This window comes from Propithecus coquereli, unplaced genomic scaffold (genome assembly GCF_000956105.1).
Source record: "Propithecus coquereli isolate 6110/MARCELLA unplaced genomic scaffold, Pcoq_1.0 Scaffold63, whole genome shotgun sequence".
NCBI lineage: Eukaryota > Metazoa > Chordata > Mammalia > Primates > Indriidae > Propithecus > Propithecus coquereli.
In genome coordinates, this window is record NW_012152285.1 from 3,335,049 (window position 1) to 3,347,115 (window position 12,067).

General features: G+C 39.1%; 1 protein-coding gene across 2 annotated transcripts in view; it reads left to right on the forward strand.

Moving 5' to 3' along the window:
- Nucleotides 1-12,067, forward strand: part of PAPSS2 (3'-phosphoadenosine 5'-phosphosulfate synthase 2) — an 86,524-nt gene that overhangs the window by 43,664 nt on the left and 30,793 nt on the right. For both annotated transcript variants that reach the window (XM_012659735.1, XM_012659734.1), the window contains exons 2-4: nt 6,965-7,082; nt 10,212-10,447; nt 11,417-11,555. In XM_012659735.1, coding sequence (XP_012515189.1) covers nt 6,965-7,082; nt 10,212-10,447; nt 11,417-11,555 — 493 coding nt within the window. The remainder of the gene's footprint in view (nt 1-6,964; nt 7,083-10,211; nt 10,448-11,416; nt 11,556-12,067) is intronic.

The window sequence follows — 12,067 nt, forward strand, 5'->3', positions numbered from 1 at the left end:
CCAGTCAGTAATGTAGAAATTGTAAAGAATGCACTGTTGAAGTTGTAGGATGCTTAGACCCCAATAACGTTTCAAGATACAAACAATTGTCTCTTTCAAGGAGAACCATAACTGATTGGCAGCATGAATTAGCCTTCCACTTAACAAAACAATTTCATGCAATACTTCAAAAGGAAAATATATATTTTTCAATCACTTTGGATAAATCAACTGATACTGCTGACTCAGCACAGGTTTTATACTGCATTCAGGTCATAACAAGATTTTCTTTGCTATGAAGAGTTACTCACTTTGGGCACTCTTGCTAACAGAATATGGGGAATAGAGATCTTCAACAACTTTCAAAATAATTGCGTGAAGTCAGACTGAATTTGGTAAATTTAGTGAGTGTCTGTACAGATGGTGCACCTTCCATGACAAGAAAACATGATGGGTTTAATTGCACAGATTAAAAAAATGTATTAACAGATCCAAATGCTCTCATTTCTTTTCATTGTATCTTACATCAGCAAAATCTCTGTGCTAAAGCTACTATTTTAAGTGACACTTTGCAACAAGTTGTAAGTATTGTTAACTATATACGTGTAAGTGCAACATGGCATGGTCAGTTTTGTAACATGCTAAAGTTGAATGACGAGGTATTCAGTATGGATTTGCCATATCATTCTAAAGTGCATTGGCTATCACAGGAATAGGTGTTAGCCAAAAGTTTATCTCTGTGAAAACAGATAGTTAAATTTTTTGAAGAACAGAGTCAGCGATGTGAATTATTGGAAGAAGATTTCTGTAGGATTGTAGCCATTTGTCTGTGATATCATGTCAAGTCAAAATGACTTGAATATTTCTTTGCAAGATAAAATTAAATGTATGTAGGACATGTGGCAAAAAATCCAAGCATTTTGAAAAAAGCTATCTTTTTTCAAAACACTTCTTCAAAAGGAAATTTCAGATGAACATTTTCCCCAGTTAGCAAAGGTCACTGATGAGCAGGATGATATATGCAAATCATTTGAAAAATATGCAACCGTTATAGACCTATTAACTGGAGAATATAATGAAAGGTTCACTGACTTTGAGAATCATGACATCACACTCAAATTAGCATTTCAGCCTCACCTAGTTGATATCACCAAGGCACCTAAAGAACTATAGATGGAATCGATTGAGCTCTCAGTAGACGATATTTTAAAGTAATTGTTGATGCTAAGAAAGATCCAATTGAAATATGGAAAAACGTAGTTGAATACCCACACCTTTGGCAACATGCCCAAAAATGCTTTCTTGCTTTTCAACCACTTATTGCTGTGAATCTACATTCTCCTACCAAACCCAAATCAAGACGCCCTTCAGGTCACAAATGACTCATACTCATCTAGAAGATCAACTGAAACTGCAGATCATGCTGCTACCAAATATTCAAATGCTTTCCAACAAAAAGCAGACACAACAAAGTCGTTAAAAGGTTAGTCAACTTTAACACATTGATTGCCACAGTAGAGAAAAAAATTTTTCTTCCTTTGGGCCACAGTGTCTTATTACAAAAATAGGGCTGGGCATGGTGGCTCATGCCTGTAATCCTAGCACTCTGGGAGGCCAAGGCAGGAGGATTGGTTGAAGTCAGGAGTTCAAAAATAGAATAAAAACTTCAAAAACAAAACGATCCTTTCTAATTTAATGAAAAACTTGTTATGCTTTTATTGTTTTCTGTGTGTGAGTTATATGCAACTTGAAATAGTTCATGCAGCTCCCAAGGTGAAGAGACATTACATATGCTTTATGAGGCCCCAGGCTCAAAACTAGTGTGAGTTAAATACAACTCACATGGAAGTTAATGTGTTAAAATTAACAAATAGTTTTCATTTTTTGAAATTATTCAGTACATAGTGGTTAAATTTTTACAAAGTAATGTACATTTTTAAGTATATCTAATTGAAGTTTCTTGAATGCAGCCTTATTTGATTACAGCTAAATTAATGCGGCCTTCCAACATGAAAAGGTTCCTCACCCCTGCACTAAGTCAAGGTTGAGGCTCTCTGCCACAACCAGGTGAGGGACATCAGCTGAGTTCTAGAAACTTGGGCATTCCCCTCTCTGTATCACCAATAGGAGTGAGGGGTGGGCCTGGCAGAGACTCACCGCCACCCTGGCTGTGTGACAAGACCCAGACTCTAATGAGCTCATGAGGCTGACTGGGGGCAAAGGCCATCCTTCGTCCTGGCGACAAAGTGTTTATAACTGTGAGATAGCCAGGATGAGGGTGCTAAGTTTGGGGCAGAATGAGGAGGCTTCAAACTGGTGCGCCTCAGTGTGGGGTACTTTCTGGCTCGGCTTCAATCGAGCAGCAACAACGATGATGACAACCTCGTGTGTGTGTGTGTGTGTAAAATTTTCACCCTAAAGTGCTGTCCTGTGCACCGTCTGATTGGATAAAGAGACCCACCTTCCCAGACTTGCATTGGAATGGACCCAAATCTCCAGGACCCTTCTAAATCAGAGTGATATAGAACACAAACTACCATCACTTCTCTAGATTAGATTCAATGCTACCTGGGACTCATTAGATTCAACATCCTACTGTGTGTCTGGTATGTGCTACTTTATATATTAATTGAGAATTATTTAATCCTTTCAGCAACCCTTCGAAGAAAATATTCTTATCCCCATTTTATAGAGGAAGAAATGGAGATTCAGAGATGCTAATAATTTGCCCCAGGTAACAGAGCAAGTGGGCTGTGAAGCAGGTTTCAAATCCAGGTTTGTTTTACTCTAAAACCCATACTCGAGGTGGTTTCTGGGCCACTTCCTGCTAAGTGACAGTGTTAGATAAGGTGCGGAGGATGCCCGTGTACTCTCTATATACACACAGGGAGGCAGGCATTTTTTTCCCTTTCATATGTGTTTTTTTTTCCATGGAGAGAATCCTTTTTCTGATAGTCACTTTATTTCCAAAGCTTAGAACACCATATGCTCCGTAGAAGAGTGTAAATCTTTCAAACAGAGAAAGAAAAGTTTTTGGCTGCCCCACCTCTTTGCAGTTGAAATATCATTGAAACATCTGCTTTCCATTTTATTTGTTTTGTCTTTTGCAAAACGTCAAGGGTGATTTTGAAATAAATAAAAGGCAAAATATTTTGCTGAATCAAAAGAACCCAGTACCTGGCCATCTGAAAATATTTGTTTATGTAAACATTACTGGAGTGATAGAAAATTTCTATAAAAACTCACGATTAAGGTGCAGCTAGTGCAGACCAAAAGTTCAGAGATTAAGTCTTAAATATTATGTTAGAGTAATTCCTTCTGATGAATTCTGAACTGGTTTTGAAAATGAAGAACTTGTTGGAAAGGCAATTAACAAGATCATAACAAAGCTCCCATAGGAGATTAATAGAATCTGGAGTTTATTCTGATCTCTGCCCACATGGGGAAGAAACAGCCAAAAAAGGGGAAAAACATGTCTCTGTAGACAAATTAAACTTTGGTGGGTGTTCATGTGCACAGGGGCACAGCAGCTCCTTTGTATAATACATTGTGATTTGGTTCAGAGCCTTTTTCCATAAATCCAGCAGCATTAAACAACATATTCCATTATCTGAAATTTTATTATATATTTCCTTGTTTGCTTACTTTTCTTAATGGCTCTGTATGTGGTGGGGGGGTGGGTAAAATTTACATATAATGAAATGCACATCTTAGGTATACATTCAGTGAGTTCCCAGAAATGTAAGTATCTGTATCTCAAACCCTTACCTAGTTATAAAGAATTGCCATCACCCCAGAAGCAACTGCTGTTCTGATTTTAGTAGATTAGTTTTCCCTATTTGGGTACTTCATACAAATGGAATGAGACGTATGCAGTTTTTCCTGCAAGGCTTCTTTAACTCAGCATAATGTTTTCCATTCGCTATTATCCATGTTGATTGTATCAATAGTCTGTATCTTTTGATTGCTGCACAGTATTCCATTCTATGAGTATTCTGTACTTCGGGTTGGGTTTGTTCTTGTTTTTGTTTGTTTGGTATCTATTTTCCTTTTGATGGACATTTGGCTATTTCCAGTTTTTGGCCAAATAAGGTTGCTAAGAACATTCTTGTGCCAGTCATTTTGTGGATACATGCTTTTGTTTCTCTTGAGTAAATACCTATGAATGGAATTGCTAAGTGGTAGGGGAGGTAAATGTTTAGTTTTGGAAGAAACTGTCAGGTTGTTTCCCAGGTTGATTCCTCCCAGGTTGATTCCCAGGTTGTACCTCCACCATCAACATATGAAAGCACATCCTTGCTGCCATTAGATATTATAAGTAGCATCTCATTTTGGTTTTAATTTGCATTTCTCTAATGATTAATGACATTGAACACTTCATGGTTCTTTACCGAACATGTGTATATCTTCCTTTGTGAAGTGACAGTTTAAATCTTTTGCCCATTTTTAAGAATTGGGTTGTCTTTTTATTATTGAGTTGCAGACATTTGTTATATACCTTCATGTAGTATCCAAATCTATATCTATATCTATATTTATATATACATGAGACCCTTTCCTTTGCCCAGGGAGTGGGGCCCCAGTTACTTGATCTCCTTGTCTTTCCCCCCAGAATGATGTCAGGGATTCTATTTTGTTTAATGCTATATTCCCAGTGCCCAGGCTTGCTCCTGTCACAGAGTAGGAGCTCAATAAACATTTACTGAAAGAATCAATGAACAAACAGATGAATGGACTCTTGGGCCTGATATTCAGACACAATGGTTTTGAACTTAATGGCATTAATTAGCAAGCAAATTGGGAAAAAGGAAATTTAAATGTTATCCTTGAGCTATAAAGTTCATGTGCCACAAAGGACACAGGATACCTCCAAGGATTCGTTCATCCAGGGAAATGCTGCTAGAATATCACATGGAGTAGCCTAATGTGTCCCCATTTATGAACCCACTAGTGTAGCCATCACTGCTGTCTAACATGCCACTTTCTGGAACTATGTCCCGACCACTTCTAAGTCTTGTGTTCTGACCAGGTTTGCTTGATGAGTGATCAGAACATCCAATTTTGGAGGATTTTAGGTAACTTAACCCAGCTGATCCCACTGTGCCTTCAATGACCTTCCTCTTGGCACCCTCTGACACTGGTAATACCTGTTCCTTGCCAACAGGCCTTTTGCAGGGCCCTGCCTTACTGGCAGGCCTCTCCACAGGTGTGCTCTGCCTTCCTTATCTCCCCCTACGGTTGGAAGCCGGTTCCCAGGTGCTAATCCTGCAGCCTCTCAGGTTGGGTTGGGGTGGGTCTACAGTGAATAATAATCGTCCGCATCCGTGTTTGTAGACAGCTTTGCCATTGACAGAGCATGTTCATCTCCATGATCTCATATACACCTCCAAACAGTCCTACTTGTAGCCCTCTTTGTTTTTTTTTCCCCCAAAAGAGGCAGCAAAAAAGAGTTGATTTGATTTGCTCCAGAATATAAACGTGTAGCCCAGAGTTTTCTAAGATCCCCTAGGTCTTGCTCAAAAAATATTGGTGCTTTCTTAGCTCTGGTGGATGTACAAGTGTGGTGCTTAAAAGGCTCATAGATTTTTACGGTTCAGAACGCTGTATTATGTCTGTCATTAGATACTCAATTACCACACCGCAGACACATATGAGTAGTTCCCAGCCTTTTTTATTTAACTGTTATTGTGGGGTTTTCCCCCTTGGATCACGTTATTAAAAAAACAAAAAAGTCCACCTCAGACCGTATTTATTGGCTCATTTTACTTTTTTTTATTCATCAGACATATACCTCCCAGTCAGAGTTTTAGAATCAGGGATCAGATAGTCTGTTACTAGGCTGATTTTATAACAGCCAAAAGAAAGATATTTGATATTTGAATTAGCCTCCAGTTCTAATACCTGGTACATTTCCATTTTTGCTGGGCTTTTTGAAAGATTTAAAGTTCATACATTGATCCTTGGAAAAATTAAACTAAAGTTTAGTTCTTGTGAAGAAGTAGCCCTGTGTGCTCAGTGACTGAACTCTTGCCTTGTCGCTGATGTCTGGGTGGGAGTGACAGGGCTGTGACTGATTTTAATTCTTTGCACTGTGATCTGGGCTTCTCCTGGCTCTGTAGGGACTGGGCTTCACCAGTTCTACCCTGGTGCTTCCTCAGCTGTTGGAATGTTTGGGTTGTTCTCAGTTCAAGCCCATAGGACTTGGGGAGAACATGCATTTATAGAAACAAAGACATTCCCCTAACCATTACCCAACGTGCACATTTTAAAATGTCATGGCACCAGAACTATTATGTAGTATCAAAAATTTCTGATTTGACTTATATTCTCAAAGGAGCATGATGGGTTTTCTAAAGGCAGTGTTTGTTTCCAAATTAGTAGAATTAATAAATGTTACACTGTTTGCCAATTACAGAAGAGGAGATATAGTTGGGGAAGACTATTGATGTAATCTGTTATTGCCTTATAATTTTTTCTGTGTGTGTGGAGACAGGGTCTCACTATGTTGCTCAGGCTGGCCTTGAACTCCTGGCTTCAAGGGATCTTCCTACCTTGGCCTCCCAAAGTACTAGGATTATAGGCATGAGCCACCATGCCCAACACTTGCATCATAATTTTATTAGTTATTTTGCAGATTGTGTTGCATGAACTGATGAAATATTATGCACTAATTTTAAAATAATTATTTTGTGCAAACAAAAATTCATATGAATAGCATCAAGTGAATGGAACAGAATGAATAAAGTAGGTACATATACTTACGGCTATGAAAAATACATACATGTAGCTAATGGCTCAGTGTAATCTGCAGAAATGAAAAAAATTGTATGAGGTTGGATAAGGGTGAGTCTTTTCCAAAAATCTTTTATATAAGTTGTTACATATATCAGCTTTGCAATTAAAATGTTAAAATGGATTTATGTTGTCCCAGCGAAGAATGTGTGTTTTATTAATCAAATGTTGTGCTTGGTCTTGTGTTTTGTAGGATAACCAGCAGAAATCCACCAATGTAGTCTATCAGGCCCACCACGTGAGCAGGAATAAGAGAGGACAGGTGGTTGGAACAAGAGGCGGGTTCCGAGGATGTACTGTGTGGCTGACAGGTATGCTACAGATGGAAAATTGACATGCGACAGCACAATTTTATGAAAATTAGTGTAAAATGTTACGTACATTACATGTTTGTTTTAACATTAGAAGGAGACTGGGAGCTATGGTGGAAAGCCTGGGTGTTAGTCCTAATTCTACCCTCAGTGAGAAGTAGAGTCAAAGTCTGCTCTAGAAATAGTCCGATCCAGTCAAGCAAAGTCTCTAATTTGTCAGTTTTCTCCTCTTTGGCAGGAAAGAATGGGACACGTTGATTATGACATCCCTTTTCAGGGCTAAAGAATTCAATAATTCTCAAGTTCATCCCTTAACACATTTAATAGTAGTTTTGAACGGGGCTTTCCTAATTTGACATCAAGCATTTGGCTGTCCATAAAGTTTTGGGTGTTTAGGGATATTTGTATTGTTTTCTGATGTTTTGACATACTGGGGACTATTTCATTTACTGTAAACAAACAAACATAAGAATCTATGCAAGAAGGAAAACTAGTTATTTCCATTGGGCTGAGGATTGCCCCTGTATGCAGAAATAACTTGCTCACACTAAGGGGACCAAACGAATCTCCCTTTTATTGTGTTTTTATAGCCACAGAATGTCAAAGCTAAGGGCTAGTGACAGAACTGGAATTAGAACCTAAGACTCCCTCAGCCAGTCTTGCCTGTGCTGTCATCCTGCACTCTGAGTAAAAGATAGAGGAATTTGTTTCGGGTGTAGGACTCTGACACAGCCTGCACTCGAAAGGAAAAACCAAGTTTATTTCGTGGACACGACTTTTCAAGTGGATATGAATGCAGATGCAAAAATATATTTATCCACGTTATGAAATCAGTTGATGTGTTACTATCTGTTCACAAATGATGATGTATTCTAACCTGAAGATAATTCTAAAAACTATGGCTGGTAGAGACCTGCCTGGCATCCTTTTTGGCTATTCCAAATCTTTTCCCTTTTCTGTCCAAATCACCTTCATTCTTCTTGTCTTCAAATTTTTTTCTAATGCCTTTGGTTTCCTGATTTCATTCATTCCTGGACTCTGCGTCAAAATACCCTTCTCCAGCCTCCAGCACAAAGATAGACAGTGGGCAAGGAACCCGCTATGTTCAAATATGCAGCATCCGCCTATCGTTATTTCTGCAATGTTTACCTCAACTTCCCCCAAGACACATAATTTGTAGCAGTAGGTACAGCTGTATTCCAGAAGTTTCCCTCCAATTAAATGTTTGGCTTCATGAGTTGTTTACCAGTGAAAACAATTTTTTGCCTTGGGACATACACACAAAGTTCATATTCTCTAATGTGGCACTCCCTTAAAAAGAAAAAGAGAACTGGTAGCAGAGAAAAATATCTAAAGGGTATACTTCCTCTGTCTTTTTTTTACTCTTAAAAAATCATCTTTTCCTAATTTATTTTTTTATTCTTATGTACAAAGAGAGGATATTGATACCAGGCAGACCAGAAAAAACCAAGTGTTTCAAATCCAGAGACTCAGATTTGAGCCCAATTCCACCTACATTAGCTGTGTGACTTTGGACAAGCCAATTAAGCTCTCTAAGCCTCGGCTTCCTTATTTATAAAATGAGAATAAAAATTGTACCTGCCACATGGAGGTGTATATAGAACTAAATGAAATTAAACATAAATGCACTTAGCACAGTGTCTGTCCCATAGTAAAGTTCTTAGTAAGTGTAATTAGTGTTACCCCAATGTATTAAAATAAATATGCCAGCAATCTAGTTAAACATAGTTACTGTGATTTAGCCCTTAGTTTCCAGAGAGCTGAAGCAAAATGGAAGGAAATTTCTATTATTTCTCTCATTTTCTGATGGGAAAGAACATACCAGAGATTCAGGAGTCCTGTCTCCTCTACCCCACAACCCACCATAAATTCTAAGAAGAATGTATCACCTAAGTCTTTATTCAGATGATGTTGAATAACATAACTGTAGACAACACCTTGAAGAAGGATTTAGCAAAGATTGTCGCCACATTCTGCATGTAGCCATTTCTTCTAATGATCCTCTGTCAAAGCCAAGGGCAAGACTTTAAAATGTAACTAAAACTATGGAAAATATTCATTTGCCTTTTGTAGATCACCTTTTCTCGCCCAAGTCTCCCCCCTCTCTGTCCTTCACCCCTGCTTTTCTCTTACTTTTTCCCATCTTTTTCCTCTTTCCTCCTGTTGTCTTGGCTTTCTCCCCTCCCCGCTGTACTCCTGGAAGTTTTCCTTTTCCATGCCCCGATGCTGCCTGACAATGCTTGGCACCGTGGAATATTCTCCAGTTTCAGGGACCTTGAGGACGAAGATCCTAAAATCCTAAAGAACTGGTTTTTTAGAGTGCTGGTTTTCCAGGGTAGTTCACATTTTGAGCTATTAAGTAATTTTGACAGGTTGCATTTTTGTCTCCTTCTTTCTTATGCGTTCTCTCATATAGACATTATAAAGTGGGTTCCCAACTGTGCTTTGAAACCGTGGTGGAAGGCGTGTGGTAACTGTATTCTCATATAAAGACTCTAAAGAGCCTTTAGACTTAAGAATGTGACATAAGCCAGCTCTAAATACATCTATAGCCTATCTCAGGGTGACTTTCTGTTTCACGTTTTGGGAGTCATTTTGGAAAAATCTTGAAGCCAAAAGAACAGCATGTGGACTCTGCTGTCAGGTGGCTGTTCAGTGGTATCCATGGTATCCAGGGCAGTGGGCTTGCCAGTCTTCAGAGGCTGTGAGGGGATATGAGACTGCTGTCACCACATCTTTTGATTTTTTAAGAGAAGCCAGAATCTGGATTTGTATGCACAATTTGCTCATCTGTAAAACACTCTGCAGGCCAAACAGAACACATCAAGGACCACATGCAGCCCCCAGATCTCCCTATTCATGAACCCTGCTTGCTTTGAAAGGCTATAATCTTAATAGGAGACAAATATTTCAAAATTTGAAATAAAGTGCAAGTATTTGCCTTGTAGTCAACTGCACTTTTTTCTAGATTTTAATGATTTTTGATTTGCAGTCAATCGAATGGTTATCATAAGGGTTTAATTACACTTAAAAGTATCAGAATAGTTCACAATTTGTCACCTTAAGCCATCCAGGACCATGTCAGTGTGCCTTACCTGTTCTGAACAGGTCTCTCTGGTGCTGGAAAAACAACAATAAGTTTTGCTCTGGAGGAATACCTCGTCTCCCACGCCATCCCCTGTTACTCCCTGGACGGGGACAACGTCCGACACGGCCTTAACAAAAACCTCGGATTCTCTCCTGGGGACAGAGAAGAAAATGTCCGCCGGATTGCAGAGGTGGCCAAGCTGTTTGCTGACGCGGGTCTGGTCTGCATTACCAGTTTCATTTCTCCGTTCTCAAAGGTAAAAGGATTTGGCACTGTGCATGGTTCCCACGCACGGGCAAATGCTCTCAGACTGCCAGGAAAAGCAGGCCGGTGAGGGAGGGTCAGAAGGAAGGTCTCCTCTGTTTCCCCCTCCCATCATGTGCTCTCTCATTTCCTCTATTTAATATTGGTTATAGAAAGAGAGTTCCTTCATTTCCAGATGCCAGGGCACCTGTGGACATAAGCCCTTCCATGTTCACGATTATAAGGAACATGTGGTCAGAGTTGAAAGGAAGAGAATGTTGGACAAGAAAAACTCTTAAAGCTCTGTAATTTCAGCCATCTGAAAAAGAATGTTTAGCTCACTAAAGAAAAGAGCAATTCACTGCGGAAGCAGAAGGTTATGTGTGTTTAATGTTGACATCATGAGGTGGAATGTCACTCTTCTTCTTTTAAAGCAGGAAATTTCTGGGAGCTACACATATGTACGTGCTTTGAACACATCCTTTGAATGAAAGGTACCCTGGTTGCCAGTACTGTCCTCCTAAGAGGATCTGTTTTCCGTGGTTTTCTCTGAAAGTTCTTGAGAACGGTGTTTACTTACCGGTGTGAAATTTCTGGACTTTCTCTCAAGGACTCTGCAGAGTACAAACCCCAGTGTCAAAGCCTGAAAGCTATCAAATACCAAAGCACACAATGCTTTGTCACTAAGAATTTCCTTGTGAAACCTCTTCCTGCATTCTTAACACATTGACTGCCCCGCTTGGAAAAACAATTTTTTTTCCTTGGAGCCACAGTGTTTTATTGTTTTCTGTGTGTGAGTTATATGCAATGCAATCCACGTTTTTAGAATTAAATTGTCAATATTAGTTGTAACAATAAGAACATCAACAAGGTAAAGAGACGTGTGAGTTATATATGCTCCATGAGGCCCCGGGCTCAAAACTAGTGTGCGTTAAATACAACTCACATGGTAGTTAATGTGTTGAACATAATTGTTTTTCAGGATCGCTCAAATGCCCGCAAAATCCACGAGTTAGCAGGACTGCCATTCTTTGAAATATTTGTAGATGCACCTTTAAATATCTGTGAAAGCAGAGATGTAAAAGGCCTCTATAAACGGGCCAGAGCTGGGGAGATTAAAGGTATGAGATCTCGCTAGTGGCACCTTTGCCAGTTACTTGGGCTATGGGTCCTTATTCTATTCTCAGAAATCTGCCTGATCTTTCAAATTCTGTCTTCCAAAATTACATATAACATACACAACTTTTTATCAAATCATAACATATTTAATATGTCGATGGGCTTATTAAAATGTGGGGCTTTATTTTTTTTAAGAACTGTCACCTCAGCCATAAGTACTTAAGTTCAAAGAACTAAAATGGGTAAGTACATGGTGAGTGTGGGGGGGGCTTCAGAGATTTCCCCACTTTTTGTCTTCCCCTTTAATTCTAATCAGCTGTAGAAGCCTTGAACTTAGCTAGCCAGCTTTTGTTGATAATTTAGGGCTTTCCATATTGAAAATACAGCTGTATATTTCATACCTATGGCTAGAGGTCAAGGATGGCTGTTGGACCCTTTTTGTTATAATCTGAATTCTCAGTTTAACACATTATTCCAACATATGTTATGCTTTATTGATTAAAAAGATGATTCT